The sequence below is a fragment of the Narcine bancroftii genome, chromosome 13 (assembly GCF_036971445.1).
Source record: "Narcine bancroftii isolate sNarBan1 chromosome 13, sNarBan1.hap1, whole genome shotgun sequence".
Classification (NCBI taxonomy): domain Eukaryota; kingdom Metazoa; phylum Chordata; class Chondrichthyes; order Torpediniformes; family Narcinidae; genus Narcine; species Narcine bancroftii.
Genome location: NC_091481.1, coordinates 26,785,995 through 26,804,210, shown reverse-complemented (window position 1 = coordinate 26,804,210; position 18,216 = coordinate 26,785,995). Strand labels below are relative to the sequence as shown.

The following is an 18,216-nucleotide window of genomic DNA, read 5'->3' as shown; positions in this document are numbered from 1 at the left end:
ATGCAGAGGTTTGGTATGACAGCAGAAACTCACAAATTTCAACTGATGTGAGGTGGAAAGTGTGCTGACCTGCTGCTTCACGGTCTGGTATGGGAACATCAATGTCCATGAGCATAAAGCCCTCCTAAAGGTAGTGGACAAAGCCCAGGACGTCACAGGAAAAGCCCTCCCCACTATTGAGAGCATTTAGGGAACACTGCTGTCAGAGGGCAGCAGCAATCATCAAGGATCCACACCACCCAGCACATGCTCGGTTCTTGCTGCTGCCATCAGGAAGGTGGTATAGGTGTCTCAAGACTCGCACCACCAGGTTCAGGAACACCATCAGACTCCACAACAAATTCAATCAAGGACTCATTTAAGGACTCTTATTTGTGCACTTCATTGGTTTTTTAAAATTCTCTCTGTATTGCACAGTTTGTTTACTTCGTTATCTGTTTATAGTTTTTTTTTTACATGTTTACACTGTGTACAGTTTTTTTTTGCACTACCAATAAGTGGTAATTCTGCAGTGCCCCTTTTAATGAGGTAAGATTGACTCACAAATGCATCACAGCCAAGCTGCTTCAGACTGAGATGAAGGGAAAGTCATTACGAGTTCTGGCAATAATCTTGTTACTTTGCTGGAGATGGAAACAACATTTTTTAATGCTCTACCCATCATTGCTCTCACTGCATGCAAAGACATGCTATTCCACCAATTTTTGATTCAGTTCTGTTAGCAAATCTGGTTTACTTATTTCGGACATAGGGTCCAATCTGACTCTGCAGGTCGGCAAAGCAATTCTTTATTAAGTGCAATGGATTTTAAAAGAGCACAGGTTGCTTCTTTAATGGGGTAAGAATCCGAAGGGCTGCTTCATACCGCAGGTCGTTGTGCAGCAGGACAGGTGAATGATGAAACAGCACATTCGAATGCCTTAAATCAAGATTACTCTGCAGTTTGAAATCATGATCATAGCTTACCTTATTGCAACGATGGGACCATTAGACATAGAACTCCGGTTCAATCCACTGTAGAGAAGTCGAAAACCATGACCTCAGTCCAGCGCTTGTTAATTGTTCCAGGTTATTCAAACTGATGGTTCTTAGCAATTTTCCCATTTTTCGAACATTAGGAGAAGGCAACTCAGAAACATTGAGCAGCTGATGTTATGCACTCAGCTCAAGGTAAAAATCACTGCAAGATCAACATTTCAAACAGCCCTCATTTATTCCCCCTCCAATGCTACCCTTTACACTTGCTCCTGACATTTGCAGCTCTTTAAGTGGGTCTTGGTTTCAAGCTCCTTCAATCTGTATTTTAAATTTAAGACATACAGCGTGGTAAAAGGCCCTTTCAGCCCACGAGCCCAAATTGACCTCCAACCCTGGTACGTTTTTGAGCAGTGGGAGGAAACCAGAGCCCCCGGGGGAAACCACGCAAACACAGGGGAGCGTACAAACTCCTTCCAAACATCGCGGGATTTGAACCTCAGTCCTGGTTGCTGGCACTGTAAAACCATGACCCCAACCATGCTGCCCCATTTACTAATCTAATATTAAATTTAAGTCAGTTATCAATAGCATCAATGAGTGGTAAAAGCAACATCTCTCAGTTAACTTTGTGAGAAGAATTACCCGGCATGGTACATAGCCAGTCGCAGTTTTGGCACACTGAGATGGACTCAACCACACGATGCTGAAGTGCAAAGGGATGATGGGTTGAATGATACAGGACACCCTCCACACTGCACCACACACTCCAATTTCCATTCTCTTCAAGAATGACATGTGGTTCTGCTGCTCAGTTATACCCATTCATTTAATTGGACCCAGAATCCATGATGTCAATTATTTCACTTTTATGCTAATGATGATAATTTATGATAATTTATCCATGGAAGTTGCAAGTCCAGTGGCATACTGGCAGGTAAAGAGGTCTCCAGGCTCTCACACACACACAGGTTCACCCCATCGTTCATAAAGGAGCTGACTCATGCTTGTTGGGGTCTCCAGTAGGAGCCCAACTTGCCTGGCCTTTGAAATCTGCCTGCGAGTAAAAAAATAAACTGGGCTATCCTCAGAAAGGTAATTTTCCTTGAAATAGGACACAATAAAAAATATAGGCTGGGGTTTCAATTTGGCTGCTACAAGACTCCATCTGGCTCCCTACTGCTTCCTTTCTCCTCTGATCAAGTTCAAGTTTGTCATTTGGTTGAATAGATACAACCCAACAAAAGAGCATTTCTCCGGACCAGGGCGCACATGCACAAGCGCACACACACAAAGCAGCACAAGACATAATAATCACCTAGACACATAAAAGTATAATTTCAAATAAATATTTTGGGATGATTTACTCAGTTACAGGATACCGTAGATCAACCTCACAGCCTGACAGTTCTGCTTTTGCTGTTCCTTCTTGATTGTAATGAGTCAAAGATATTGTGTGCTGGATTGAAAGGGTCCTCAATAATTATTTGAGCCCTATTAAGTAATGATCCAGTAAATATAATTAATAGAAGAAAGTGGAGCCCCAGTGATTTTCTCAGCCTTTTGATGATACTATGTATTGACTTCCAGTCCGATGGTTTACAGTTACCATACCACATAATGTTGCAGCCTGACAGGACACTCTCAGTTGTGTTTCTGTAAAAGGTTGCGACGGTGGGGGCCGATAGCCTTGACCTTCTCAACAGCCTGAGGAAGTGTAGGTACTTCCACTCCCTGCACCTTCCTGACTAATGAAGTGTTGTGTGGCCAGGATAGGGGTCCCTTATATGCACACGAAGGAACTTGGTGCTCTCCACTCTCTCCATGACAAAATCATTGATGTGTAATGAAGAATTGCCAACCTTCGTCCTCCTGATGCACCTTCCCCATTGATGGTCCTCTCCAGACTACTGTCTTATCCTTCCCAAATGTTTCTCATCTTTGTCCTCTGCTCAAAGGTTGTTGATGCCCAGTTGGCAAAGGTCAAAACAATCCATAAATGTTCAGAGTTCTTTCTTCTCCTTACTTTCTATCATAAATTATTAAACATTTGTGACAAAAAAAATCCCAATTTTGCAATCATTTCTTTTACTTTTTTCAAATAACTCAGTTTGTACTTTTGTAATGTAACACTTTTTATCTCTTTTCCCTGAACTTGTTTTTGTTAGTGGGTTCATCTTTTATTTATTCATTTACAGTCTCCAACATCCAACTGCAACTCTTCTAATTTGCACAATGGTACTTTTGTTACCCAAGGACCTATCCTCAATCCCCCCCCACCTCTCCTCTGCAGTCAGCTCCTTATCAAAATCAGCTGCAAAAAACCAGCTCCATCTTAATACAACCTCGCTCATCCTTTTCCATCCACTATTTGCATGTTGTCAGGCTACAACATTGGAAGAGCAAAAATGTCTCCCAGCTAATTCCCAGACAAACTCTGTGAAACTCTGTTCCCTTGTTATTGGCATCATCTTCCTCTTTAATAACCAGATGAACCGGACTATTTACATACCAAAGACAGACATGCTGGAATCTAAAGCTAAACACAACCTGCTGGAGGAAGTCAGTGGGTCGAGCAGCATCAGCAAGAGGAATGGTAGATGTCGGAGGCCGGTGACCTTCATCGAGACTGGGAATGCAGAGAAGAAGTCTGTGCAAAGAGGGACAGGTGGAAGGAGCAGGAAAGGGGGCCATGTGGGATTGGTGAACCAGGAACAGAGACAGAAGATTGGCAGATGCCAGACAAAGGGAGAAAGGGGCAAAACAAAAATCAATGGAGTCAGTTGGAGGAAGATGAGCCAACAAAATGGGTAGGGTGGGTGATAAGAAAAGGCTGCCAGTTCTGGAATCTGATAAGAGAAGGCGACAATAGGGATAGAAAGAGAGACCAGACTGAGGTGAAGGGCTGGTGGAGAGAGGGGGAGAAGAATCCAGTGGAGAGATGGGTGGGAAAGAAGAAAAAAAATGGAAAAAAGGCAGAAGGGAAAGAGACAGGCTGTTATTCCTCCTGTTTACGTTAACCTTGTGTCACATTTCATCCCAACATTGTTTCCAGACTGCAAAGGTCTATCAATGTTTACACCTGCCCATTTCCATCTCAGCCCCTGCTTATCTGCAGCATCTTGCCTGGGAGAGCATGTGATCTTTGCAGGCAGAGGAGAAGAGTTTTGCTCTCAGAGAGGGATGGTGTGAAAGAGAGAGACAGAAATTAGTTCCAGAAGAACAAGCTGGCAAACTTTGCAAGACTGCCTGGTCAAAGGAGGAAAATGGCAGTCTGAAAGGTAACCTGAAAGAAAGAGGATCATCTGGAGAACCCTGAAGGGGGCAAGTTTCGTCAGCAAGACTGATTGAAAAGGAATCAGTTGTGGATGTCCTGGAAAAGGAATCTCTCTCTGAAAACCAGCAAGAACCCTCTTGAGTGGTAACCATTTGCCTGTAAAGGACCAAAGACTGGTGAACTTCGTTAATGCTAACTTCTGTGTACAGTACAAGAATTGCCTGCAACCAGTGAGATTGGACTGCGAACCAAAGAACTTTTCTAATCTTAAATATACATTACACATACCCACGCTTAGTATTAGAGGGGGGGGGGGGAAATTAAGTAGTTAGATAGGTTAAGTAATAAGTTTAAAGTTCAATTCTGTTTTCTTGTTCAAATATAATTACAAACTACTTTTGTTTAAGTAACCCTGTGTTGTAGTGCATGTCTATTGCTGCTGGTTTTGGGGGTCCTCTGGTCTCCGTAACAGTATGCCTGGCCTTTCTTACTCATTCTACACTCTGCAAGATGGCATCATGTAAAATTCCTGCTCCCTTCCTGATGCACATGTCCTGTTCATCAATCATCTTTGTAGAACCATAATGGCTCCTGAATAAAATTCTAGTCTTTGATTTCAAACCGTTCCCTATACAAGTAATTTTTCCAAAACATTTGCATTCTTCCAGAGTCTAAAACATCCCCAAACTCAATGAGTCAGCTCCTGGTGGCCATGAACATAGTTGCTGACACCAAACTCTAAAAGTCCACAATGAACTGTTCAACTTCCTTTAAGAAGTTGCTTAAAATTTTAATGCTCTGGCAAATTTATCAATTAGTTTGATTTTCATTGGGTCACACTATCAAAGTTTGTTGGGTGATGCTCCCATGAACTGCCTTGAGGTATTTTCTTACTTTAAAGTGGCTATCTTAATACAACGTGTTGTGGTGAACAGCACTGAAATCTAAATCTCTCTTTATAATTTTAACTTGGCATTCAAAGAAATATCTTAGCGAATGTACAATGTACCTGTTTCTTAAAATCTTCCAAAGAACTGGCTAAATTTAAATGATCAACTCCCAACTTGCAGAAGTTCAACATTACTTTTTAGATTTTGTGCTCTATGCTGCTAGACCAAAAAAACCCAAAAATTCAATTTACCTACTTTAGACACCACAATAACTGATGCTGTTACATTTAATGACCATATAGCCATATGTCAACGCATGTCCACTCTTAGTTCAGACCATTCCTGCATCTGCTGTGCTTGAACAAAATTTAATGTTCAATGCTATTTGTAAACATATGAAATTGTGTCATTTTTTAAAATGAAGTAAAAATCTGCCACAAGTTATGACCAAATAATTACCATCATTAAACAAATTAACAGCCCAGGAAACATCTGTTCTGCCATTAATTTGATTAAATTGGCCATGTCCATATTGTGAAGCAAAAGTTGGATTGAAACAACACATGTTGCTCAGGGCACATCAAAGAACTTTCGTTCCAAAATTATGAAATTTATTCACACTGTTGGAAGTGTGGCAGCCAATTTGTATGTTCCAAAATCTACTAATCAGTGACCGATAATGAGCTGAGGATTGGATTTTAATATTTTCAACCAATTGATCATGCTTCCTTCCAGGAGTGCCATGATACCTTTTACATCCAGCTGGGACCTCAGATATTCCTTAGTTTAATGTCTCAGCTCAATGACAATGCAGTACCCCTCTGTAACACCAGCCTAGATACAGTGCTCAATTCGTTAAAGTGCCATTTATATCCTGTAGCCAGAAATCTCAGCCTGACCAGCTGATTCTTTTAGCAGCATTTATATTGGTTTGAAGCATTATCTTGACAGAGAATGAAAAAAAGAGCCAAAGAATAACAAGGGCAACTACTCTCAGCACATCAAACTTTTGGCCACAGTGCCAAGTAGATTCACAGGAAGTTCCAAGGTAGCCAATAGAATCGGATTGCCATTTAATTAAGTATTCAAATGCTTATAAAATTTTAACTCATCAACAGTGAATGATAGTACAGGACAAGTGAAGTCATGACAAAAACAAGTAGCTTATTTAAATAATCACAACTGAAATAACACAATATATGTTTAATACATAAAGTAGCTGAAGAAATTCAACAGGTCATGCAGCATTCCCAGGAAGCAAAGATATAAACCAATGTTTCAGACCTGAGTCCTTCATCGTGGTACATGTACCTTGGACAATGTATGTACCCTGTTTTTCATTTGAGCAACAAAATTAATTCCATTAACTATTAATGACTGACATGATTAATAAAGGCCAACCAGGCAAATTCAGTGTTCAGATCTTTTTCAAACACAAGTTAACGCATGCTTCCCTTTTCATTTGCAAAACAGATGATAATAGCACAAGAGTAATGGAATATCTGGAACAAAAGGAGATACGGATGCTAGAAAATCTGGAATAAATCTGGGGTGATGGACTGCTCCAAAAACATGCAGCAAAACAAGGACTGGGAAGGAAAGTAAATGCTGTCTCGAAGCTGCAAGACAGAAAAAGAATTAAAAAAAGGAAAAGAAGACATTAATTTGAGTGCAATACACAAACATGCTGGAGAAACTCAGCAGGTCACGAGTCATCCATGGAAACTGAAAATCCCTTTGTCAGATTATCCTTTACTTTCTCTGGTTGTTGCGTGACCTGCTGAGTTTCTCCAGCATTGTGCTCGAGTATCTGAAGACTTGCTTGTTGAACTAAATTAATTTTATATTTTTAATCTTGAAAATTCTCTACCTTTTTCTTGGGAAACTTGCTACAACTCATAGGGTGAGTTAAGGGTGGAATACCATACAAATCATGCACCAAACTTGTGGCAGTTTGCAATTCACAATCTCCACAACAGGCAAAAAACTGCTTTGCACTTTATTAACTGCATATGCCACTCAGAAAATTTGAGTCCAGTAGGATTCCCCCCAAAAAATCTATGGGGCTTCTTCAAATAAGAACAGATCCCATTAGATATGGTTTCCCCATACCTCTCTCATTTCTGGGTGTCTACAGTTTTTACTGAATCAGAACTTATTGTCATGAACAAGGCATGAAATTTGGTGTTTCGCAGCTTCATTGGGAAAACATTCACATTATAACCATCTTACAACATTACTATAAATAAAAAAAAATAGTAGCTCAGGGCAAAAAGTAAGGAAGTGTCTTTGGTTCAATGATGGCAGCGGGGAAGAAGCTGTCCTTGTGCTGCTGAATGCTGGTCTTTAGGCTCCTGTACTTTTTCCTCCCGATGGTAGTAGAGTGAGGAGGGCGTGGCCTGGGTGGTGGGGGGTCTTTGAGGATAGAGGTTGCTTTTTTAAGACACCATCTTTTGTCGATGTCCTCATTGGAGTGAAGTCTGGTGCCTGTGATGTTGCAGGCCAAGTTAACAACTATCTGGAGTTTATTCTTGCCCTGAGAGTTGGCACCTCCACACCAGGCAGTGTTGCAACCAGCCAGAATGTTCGCCACAGTACACCTGTGGAAGTTTTGGAGAGTTTTTGGAGACGTACAGAATCTCCTCAGACACCTCACAACGTATAGCCCCTGGAGAGCCTTGTGATTGCATCAACATGGAGGCTCCAGGACAGATCCTCGGAGACGTTGACACCAAGGAATTTGACGTTCTTGACCCTCTCCATTACTTAGCCCTTGATGAGGACTGGGTCATGTTCCCCTGACTTCCTTCTGAGGTCCACAATCATCTCCTTGGTTTTGCTAACATTGAGTTGTCATTACACCATTCAACGAGCTGATCTATCCCCCTCCTGTACACTTCCTCATTGTGGTTTGTGATTCTGCTTTAAAAGTCAAATGTCCCAAAGGGAAAACCTGAAGCTAATAGGAAGCAGCTATTCTTGTGGTACCCATTTCTCAATTCGGAGTCATTTTCACATCACAAGAGTCAAAACATTTCTTTGTGATCACTTCCATAAATTACCAGTGTTAAACTGAAAATGCTTTGTAGGGTCAGGCATTATTTATTTTGATAAAAAGTTATTGACCTGAAATGTTAACTGTTTCTCCACAGATTCTCCCCAAGTAGTTCTAGATTTTTCTATTTTAATTTCAGAGTTCCATCTTCTTCAGTATTGTTGTTTTTCCATTCTTCGTTGCTGCCTTTGTACTCATCAATATCCAACATAATGCTTCAATTGGACAAATGAGAAACTGAGCAGTTGCCAGCACCTGCGAGTTCTGTTTCCCATTGCTCTAAGTGAACAGTGACCTATTTCTTACTTTCTAACCTAACACCAAGTAAAGGGGAGATTTTTTGCATGAACAGAGTCCAGAAAATACAATCCAGAAATCCAGAAATCACTCTCCCATTTCATCATTGTAGACAAAAGTTGACTAACAAACTTGATGCAGGTTAACACGTTTCTGGTCATATTGCAAATCAATATGGCTGCACAAATTCAGATTAAATCATGTTGAAATAACCAGCCAGTGAATAGATAACGGCACATGGCAACACCACCAACGGTGAGTAGAATAATGACATCATCACTAAACTCATGGTGCTCCTCCATTCAGACCATGAAGTGGTAATCAGCTGAAAGACACACATTAGCATTGCTCTTTCCAGACAACATCCCAGCTCAAAGGTTCCATTGATTCGACTGGACAATGAAAATTTTCTTTCTTGAACACTACTGGGTGCATCTTAGGGATTTTGGGCTGCTGATCATGAAAATTACCTTAAAAGTTTCCTTTCACGTACAGGTTTTTATGCTATTTTTTGTGATTTCCTGTCGTAGTTGAAGTCTACTTCAAGCGCACAAAACCACGAAACGCAACATGTCAATGTTAATTCATGTTCTGCATTTGCACTTGGACGTCTTCCCTGCTGATCTTGGTGCAGTCAGTGACGAACATGGTGAAAGGTTTCACCAGGACGTTACGACCATGGAAAAGTGGTATCAGGGCAAATAGAATCCATCAATAGTTGTGTTATTGGACACTGACACGACAGGTATTGGATGCTGAGTAGAAATGAAAATCTGCGGCAAAACCTTTTTTAGGTTAGTTGAACTAGCACAATGTGTCTACATCATGATGCGATTAAACATGCTCAATTGAATAAAAGTTTATCCAAATTCTTACGTAATACAGCAAATCTGAAATTCAGCTTGAAGTTGTCTATGAAAATCTCCCTTTATTTCGAGCAGCAAACATTTTGGAAAAAAAATTGTTGTCCTGTGTTCTCTGCCTTAGTTACTGATATTTCCCTCCCAAAGGTTATGGATTATTCCTTGAAGAGGTTGTAACATTCAGGGGAACTATTGAACAATGCCCTGACTAATTTATAATTATTCTTCGCTAACAAACTAATGAACATAAAAATTATACACATGGAAAAGGAGTGCAACAGAAGTAGATTATTTATCATTGAGCATCCTGGTGTGTGTCCTTCATTTTGCCTTTCAGATCAACTCTGAAGACCTTACATTGCCACACAGTGTACTAAGACCTCACCTTGTGCCTGAAACTGCACTCCTGCAGGTGCTTTCTGGGTCTGCAGATGATCAAGGTGGGCATTAATTATGAACTCTCTTGTCTTTCAAGAGGTAGCTTCAGACTACCACTTCCTGCCACACAATGCCATTATCTTGAATAGTTAGCCATGAGGGGAATGAGAAAAGTGTAGAAAGGAGGAATATTAACTTCCATGTGCTTCTCAACATCAGTGGACAAAAGACTGGGTTAACAGCTTGCCAATCAGTTAAAGATACTTCCATTATCATGGCCTGAAGCAGCCAATCTCAATGGAGGCCGTACAGCTTCCCAGGGGCCACAGCTCATTCAAGTAAAAGCCTTGTTTTCTTTTCACCTCTCATAACATTTTTTTTTAAATATAATTGGAAGGAGAGAAGTAAAACTTGATGGCTTTACATGGAAAGTGGCCTATAAACTTAGAGCAGAGTCCTAGGGGGCCATAGGTGATAAAGGTTGAGAATGGTCAGCCTACAGACTCAATCTAGATCCAATGAATGAATCTCCTACATCAACTACTCATTTGAATGAATGCTATGGTGCTCTTCTTAGTCAGTTCTCTGCTCTGAATGCCCTCTGCTCTCAATGGAGACCAAGCTATACCCTGGTAGCATCACTCCATTCCCATAGAAGAACAATCTGTTCCTGAGTAACAGAGCTATAATTGGGTTACCCAGTGATCTGACAGAATATTTCAATTGAATTGAGTCTGTGCACCCTCAACAGCCGTCACCAAGCACAAAAGCTATTTGAAACCATGACTGTTTGCAGACCCATACACAGGTGTGTCACCATGAGGTGGAAGTGATAGTCTCCTTGATCTGCTTCAAGAGGTACAGTCCTGGCCATCTCCAGCATTTGGTGAAGAAGGCCTGACAACTCCAACATCTTGGTACATCAGCACATGCCTACTCTTTTTTGTTCTCTGTACTGAAGGCCACCAGGGCAGCACTGATCTGTGAGCATTCCCCATTGAAAGCCACTGTACCAGAAGCCCTGGGCATCCAGACTGACTGCCATTCACTACTACCACTCTCCTTAACTCGTATCCTATCTCAAACTTGTTTTTCTTTGTCCTCACAGTGCCCATATCTGAAATGATACTCAGTCAGCAATTCGCAATACTACAAAATCATTTTGTCCTCTTCATTCTCTCCCTTGCCCTCTTGCTGCCTGTGCCACTTACTGAACTTGTCGGGAAGTTCAAGCAACAAGAGAACACCACAATCAAGTTGCCTGAATGATGCTTCTGGAGTATTACTGCAGACTGATCACAAACCTCATAGAACATTACAGTACAGTAGAGGCCCTTCAGCATGATATTGTGCCAACCTATACCTTCCTACCTCGTAGCCTTCTATTTTCCTTTCATCCAGGTTTTCAAGAGTCTTCCAAATGTCCCTCATGTTTCAGCCCCCACCATCACCCCTGGCAAGGCATTCCAGGCACCCACAACTCTCTGAGTAAAAAAAATAACCTACCCCTAAAGTCTCCCCAAAATTTTCCTTCCTTCACCTTGTACAGATATCCTCTAGTGCTTGATGCTCCTGCTCTGGGAAAAAAGATGTCTACCTTATCTATGCCTCTCAGAATCTTGTAGACCTGTTAGAACACTTCTCATCCTTCTTTGCTCTATTTGTTCTCTGCATTGAATGTCCTGGTGTGATTGATCAGGATGGTCAAAGGTAAACAGAGAGATTCACTCTCTTCCACTTCTGGCCTGGGCCAGGACAGTTCCATGCCCATGAGGAAGGAGTACACCCTGCCAACCTTGAGTGGCAATGAAAACAAGAGGGATCTCTCCTCTCAGATCACACTCTCTGTTATTACAGAAAATCTTCACCAAAAATATAGAAGGCACAATTTACCACAGCAATTTATCATTTCTAATAGCTCCATGAACAGATTAAGATAGTGAGCAACCATGGATAAAAGACTGTACGTTGTGTTTGTTTGCATGTGTAAGTGCGTGCGTGCGTGTGCGGGCGTGCGTGAGCACTTCTGCAAGCCTCCAGCCAACCTCTCCTGTTAGTAGCCCAGAGCCTCCTGGTCCCCATCTCCCTCCTGACTTGTTTGCTGAAGATTACAGTCACTGGGCAATCCATAATGCGTTAAGTGGCCTGCTTCTTTCTCCAATGGTATCTGTTGCAGTCTCAAATGCAGAACTTAAAAATTCATTCTTGGTAAAGATAATTGTTGGATTAATATTGCTAAAATCTTCATTAGACATGAAATGATCAACATCATAAATGGTCTTCTTGAAACTACATTCATCATTTACATCCATATTTGAAAGTCAGGAATCCTACTCCACACAGTAATCATGATCCAATATCCAAAGTGCACCATACTTAAAAAAAATACTCCAAAGAAATGGAATGAATTTCCATATTAAAAAAATGACAAAGCTGAATGTGAAACACGTTTAACCTCCATGATTTAATTATTAGAGGAAAATGTTGGGAATGATTAAGGAGTTGGTTGAAGGATAGCAAACAGTGAGCCCTGATCAAAAAGGAACCTTGAGATGGAAAACTTTAACTACAGGATAAGAGATCTAATGCAAGCTGATCAGTTTTCAAACGCAATACCAAATTGTGAACTGTAATTAAGAATTTTCGAATGATCTATGACACAAAATTAAAATCTACATCACTAGCAACAAAAAAAATTAATAGAAGATAAATACAAAATACAAAGGACTCCTTTGTTAAGAGAAAGGGGATGTTATGACACAAAGGCACAATATCAAGAAAAGAGTCGAACATTTTTCACTTTCTTTCCACAAATTTTCAGAGGAGGAGATTTTTATTCGATATCCAACATATTTTTTTTGTGGTGTGTGAATTCCAGGACAAATTTCCATTACTGAAATGTTGAAACCATGAAGGTTGCCAAGTGCAAAATATGCACAAAGGCAAAAGGATGATGAACAACTTGACCTAACTGGTGGAATACAATTCAAAGAATTGTATTCAAAGAAGTGATCAAACTTGGGTCACGTAAACAGGTTTGCCTGTCAATGCACAGCAGAAAGATTTTCAAACAGCAAAGACAGTACAGAGAAGGGCCAGAAACTGAACAGTAGCATCAAATGCTTAAGTTACAAGAATGGGAAGAAAATGGATCATCAACCCAGGACAGAATCAGTCTCAAATGCAGAACTGAAAAATTCATTCTTGGTAAAGATAATTGTTGGATTAATATTACTAAAATCTTCATTACACATGAAATTATCAACATCATAAATGGACTTCCTGAAACTACATTCATCATTTACATCCATATCTGAAAGTCAGGAATCCTCATTCTATGAATGAAGATTCCATCCCACATCTGGTCTGGCTGACGTGGAATTGCTAAGATGCATTCCCCTGTGTGATTCTGGAGAATCCCATCACGAGGCGTCCAACAAAGGTGCAGAGCAACTGATGTGCCAGCATCTGTTACTCAGCTCATGCCACACAAGTCCTAGATGTAGCTGCATGCAGCTGAATACTTCTGAGGTTCCCTTCAATGGTAAAGTCACAATATTGAAAGGAATGATCTCACACATTTTTCCCCCATAAAAAAATAAAACTTTATTCGCAATAAATTATGTACACGACCAAAAGCTGTTCCAAACTATTTACAAACTTTTATGTAATGTCAGTTATCTCATATCATCTTACATTTTATCAGTCTTCTCCATTGATGTACCTTTCATGTTTAGCATTGTTGCCTTAATACTCGGTCACCACTTTTCTGGCACCTTGTTGTTTCTCCTTCCTCGCTGTTGGTTTAAGGAGCTTCCGCTCAATGTCAGCCCCTCAGAGCCCAGTAATAGGGGGAGGCTCTAAACAGTGCTCCTTCTCCACAGTGCTCTTGCTTTGGCTGCACCAAGCGTCAGTGCATCCTTCAGCACCTAGTCCTGTAGACTGGAATGTGCCAATCACATTTACATAATGTCTTTTGTAAAATCAAGACATCCCAAAGCACTTCCTAATCCATTCAGTACTTTTGAAGAAATGCACTCACTGTTATAGTGAAGGAAACACAGCTACTTCATGTTTGTGTTTAGCAAGCTCCCCATAAATAGCAATGTTATCAACACCTAACAATGTCTCTATGCTGTTACCTGAATACATCAGAATAGCTCATCTGCTTTTTTTTCCAGAAATACTGAAGACCTTTTAGATCACTCATTGGGTTCACCACATGTGCACGGTGGGTTTTATGTCCCTCCTTCAAAATGCACTGCAGTTACATACCAATATTATCCTGGCATCTTCTCAAGTTCATACACTTGACCATCAAGAAGTGCACGGGCACATGGGAACACCACCACCTGCAGGTCCTATCCAAGTCACACACCATCCTAACTTGTAAATAGGTCACCATTCCTTTGTCACCGCTGCATCTAAATCCTGGAACTTCCAAACCCATGATACCTGGGAGTACCTTCACTGGAAGAATTGCCATGATCCAGATGATGGCTCAGCACCACCTTCTAAAGGATAATTAGGATGTTGGAGTAGTACATCTAGGGTGTATACTAGATACAAGGATGCTATTTAATAGTACATAATACAGCAGTGTTTTAGCAATGCAAATTATTCAATCAATAATTCACAGGAACTTCAGATTTCAGATTTATTGTCAGAGTACATACATGACATCATATAAAAACACCGAGATCCTTTTTGCTGTGCGCTAGGCAGAATTACCAACTGGTAGTGCAAAAAAACTACACGATTTACACATGTAAACAAATGTAAACTGTGTAATACAAATTTTAAAAAAAATAAAGTGCACAAGAGCCCTTAAATGAGTCTCTGAATAAGTTTGTTGTTGAGGAGTTTGATGGTGGAGGGGTAGCAGCTGTTCCTGAACCTGATGGTGCGAGTCTTGTGGCACCTATACCTCTTCCCTGATGATGGCAGCAAGAACAGAGCATGTGCTGGATGGTTTGGATCCTTGATGATTGCTGCTGCTCTCCAATGGCAGAGTTGCCCGTAGATGTTCTCGATGGTGGGAAGTCCTGGATTGTGCCCACTACCTTTTACATGGTTTTAAGTTTGGGGATAATGGTGTTTCCATACCAGACCATGATGCAGCTGGTCAGCACACTTTCCACCATACATCTGTAGAAATTTGCCTGTGTTTTCGATGTCATACCAAACCTCCGCAAACTCCTGAGGTGGTAGAGACGCTCTCATGCTTTCTTCGCAATGCCATTAGCGTGTTGGGTCCAGGAAAGATCCTCTGATATAGTGACTCCCAAGAACTTTAATTTGCTCACTCCCCACCTCTGGATCGTACACCTCTGGTTTTCCCTTCCTGAAGTCAACAATCAACTCCTTGATTTTGGTGACAAGGTTATTGTTGGTGAACCATTCGGCCAAGTTTTCAAACACCCTCATTGCGTTTTTTTTTTTAAATCCCACTACTGTGATAGTCATAGATGTAAAGTGAGTAGAGCAGGAAGCCAACAATGCATTCCTGTGGTGCACTGGTACTGATGGAGATTGTGGAGGAGATATTCTTACCAGCCTTCACTGATTGTGTTCTGCAGGTGAAGAAATCAAGGATACAATTACACACTGGGGTGTTGAGTCTCATGTTTTGGAGCTCGCTGATCAGTTTTGGAGCTCGCTGATCAGTTTTGGAGCTCGCTGATCAGTTTTGAAAGTGTAGTCGATAAAGACCATCCTGATGTTTGCATCCTTGCTTCAGTGACGTGACACTATTTCATCAAACATCCTCAATTTCCCGATTGAAATATGCATTGTCTGTGACTCCTATACTATAAGGGGAGGAAGATGTGTAATTGTTAAAAATGTGACTGCAAACAGATGTGTGACTTTCCACTCTTGGACCCAGTATTGAATATCGAGTAGCTCTTGCAAATCATAAGTGCTCATCAAATCCGAAGCACATTTCCCAATTATTGTGCGCCGCACACACACAGTACACCCTACACACAAATAACATATATACAAAGCAATCCAAAGTAAACATATTTAAAAATAATTTTGAGTTTCAAGCATTATTCTACAGTCTCAGTGTTTCCCAGCCTGGAAGTGCTGGTTTTTTGCTCCTGTACCTCTTCCTTGAAAGTAGTGTTCAAATATATTGCTGACTGGATTCTAAGGGTCCTCAATGATTCTGAGCCCCCTTTAAGCACCACTCTCTGTAGATATAGTCAATAGAGGGAAGGATCTTCTCACCAGTGATCTTCTCGGCAGTTTTAATCACCTTTTGCATTGACCTCCAACCTGATGCTCTTAGCAGCTACCAGACACATTATGATGCAGCTCGCCAGGACACTATCACATTTCAACCTACTCTCTGTAAGCCAACTCATCATTGTTGCTGATGAGGCCAACGACAGTTGTGACATCCACAAACGATGATTCTGTTGGAAACCGGCAGTTAGCAACTGGAGCAGTAGGGGGCTGACTACACAGCCCTGAGGTGCTCCAGTGCTCAGTGTGATGGAGCTTGAGGTTTTGCTGCCAACCCACACAAAGTCTTTCAATCAAGAAGTCCAGGCAGCTCCAGTTGCAGAGAGGGGTACTGAGTCCCAGTGATAAAAGCCAAGCTGAAGCCATTGGTATCTAGGTGGGTCAGGATGGAGTGGAGGGTCAGGGCTGTGGATCGGTTTGGCTGATATGGGTCCATTGTGCACTTTGATGTGCTCCATTACCAGTTGCTCAAAGCACCATGAAAGTCAATTATTGCACCGTTTTACAAATTTTGTGGATCTAAACCGGTTCCATCAATTTGGCAAGATGTGATCTCACTCCAGTTTATTAATGCCTTAAGATATTGACTGAAAAGAAGAAAAGCTAAAGTGGATAAAAGTGGAGAAAGCGCTAATTTGCCCATTCAAAACATTCTTATGTCAGGGTGAAGTCAACATGGAGTCTTTAAAGCACACGACCATCGATGAAAATCGAGGATTTTGGACATTTTCGGCTTCCAAAACTAGATGCTTAAAATGAGTGTATCTATAATTAGATGAGAAATAAAGAGCGTTGAAAGTAAAAATCTCCCTGTATGTAAATTAGCAGGAGGTAGAGCAGGTCCGGGGGAAGCGCCATCATCGTCCAACTTACCAGGAATGTAGGTTTAAACAGCGAATGCGGGCTCCCTTCCCGACTTAGACCCGGGTCCCCCGTAGTTGAATACGGCAAGAACAAAGAAAAATGGCAAATTACATGATCTGTTAAAGTCTGGGGTGGGGGGAAATGTTTCTTTTGAGAGCGAGTCCGGCACCGCAGGCGTTAATACACTGAGCAGGGAAATTCCTGCGCTACGTTGGCAAGCGATATGTAATCATTCCCACGACTCGAGCTTCGACCACGGGGGTTGGGTTCAGGGACCCACCCCATGTTGGTTCAAAACAGTGTCGGAACTGAGTCAAATCGTGACTTCAAAAACCCACCGTGATCCAGATGCGGCCGAGTTAACGTTTTCTTTCCCCTCGTCATCTCAGCCAACACTTCCCTGTCAACTTTCCAAGACTCCAATTTAACTCTTTAAACTTCAGGGGAATCATCGTCCGGGAAGGCAACGTTTTGCTCGGGATCTCCACGGGATCTCCGATGCCCGCGCACGTTGTGAAGGAAGGAACTTCGTCCAAGTCGCGGCCAGTCTCGTTACTTTCCCCGGGCGTACGGCCACCGAGCGAGGGTTGCGGGTGAACGTGGACCGCGAACGGTAGTGAGCCGGAGCCCGGGCTTTACCGGGGGGGGGGGTTGTTGGAGGATGCCCCTTACCTGCAGGAGATGGTGATCTCCACTTTCGTGGCTGGGATGTTGGCGTGGAGAGAATCGAAGTCTCCTATGGACGCCATGTTACCGAAGCTTTGCACGGCGTCTCCCAGCCGAGCCCTGAAGCGCTGAGCGGCTCCTCGGCTCGGCTCGGGTGAGTGTGTGCCTGAGTGATGTCACTTCATAACAAACCCAAGGAAGCGTCCGCAGGCGGGGAAAGCAGCGGCCCAGCTGGCTGCAGTAAAAATCCCAACTAGCCCAATTGAGAGGAGGAGGAGCACCTCACAGGGCATTTTCGTCACCCGTGGAGTTGGTTGGGGGAGAAAGTGAAACCTCACTGTCATCCCAAAAGGAGCAGCTCACGTTGTCGTGAACAATCTGGGGAAACACACGCGTCCAGTCTTCGTTACATACAGTGAAAGTTTTTTTTTAATTTAACCCCCCCCTCCAACTCGACTAGAAAACTATTTAAAGGAATGCAATAATTCATTAGGTTTCTTGGACCAGTCGCCAACGTTACATCGGGGACTCTGATATTGCAGTAACATCAAAGTGGCTATTCGCTGGTGACTCTCGGATTAAATGTTAGAAGAATTGCAGTCTCCGTCCGTGCTTTGCATTGCGGCGACGGTGTAAACTTGAGAATGAAGTTAGACACAAAGCCCCCGTCCACTTCCGCTTGGTGGCTTCGGGTTATCC

The 18,216-nt window shown here is 42.0% G+C and overlaps 1 protein-coding gene across 2 annotated transcripts in view; it reads right to left on the bottom strand.

Moving 5' to 3' along the window:
* LOC138748599 (copine-8) overlaps positions 1 to 17,781 on the bottom strand; it is a 276,255-nt gene extending 258,474 nt beyond the window's left edge. The window contains exon 1 of one of the 2 annotated variants that reach the window (XM_069909068.1): positions 17,524 to 17,781. In XM_069909068.1, the coding sequence (XP_069765169.1) occupies positions 17,524 to 17,600 (77 nt within the window). In that variant the 5' untranslated portion in view covers positions 17,601 to 17,781. The remainder of the gene's footprint in view (positions 1 to 17,523) is intronic. The other variant, XM_069909069.1, reaches the window with a different exon arrangement.
* Between the last annotated feature and the right edge of the window lie 435 nt (positions 17,782 to 18,216).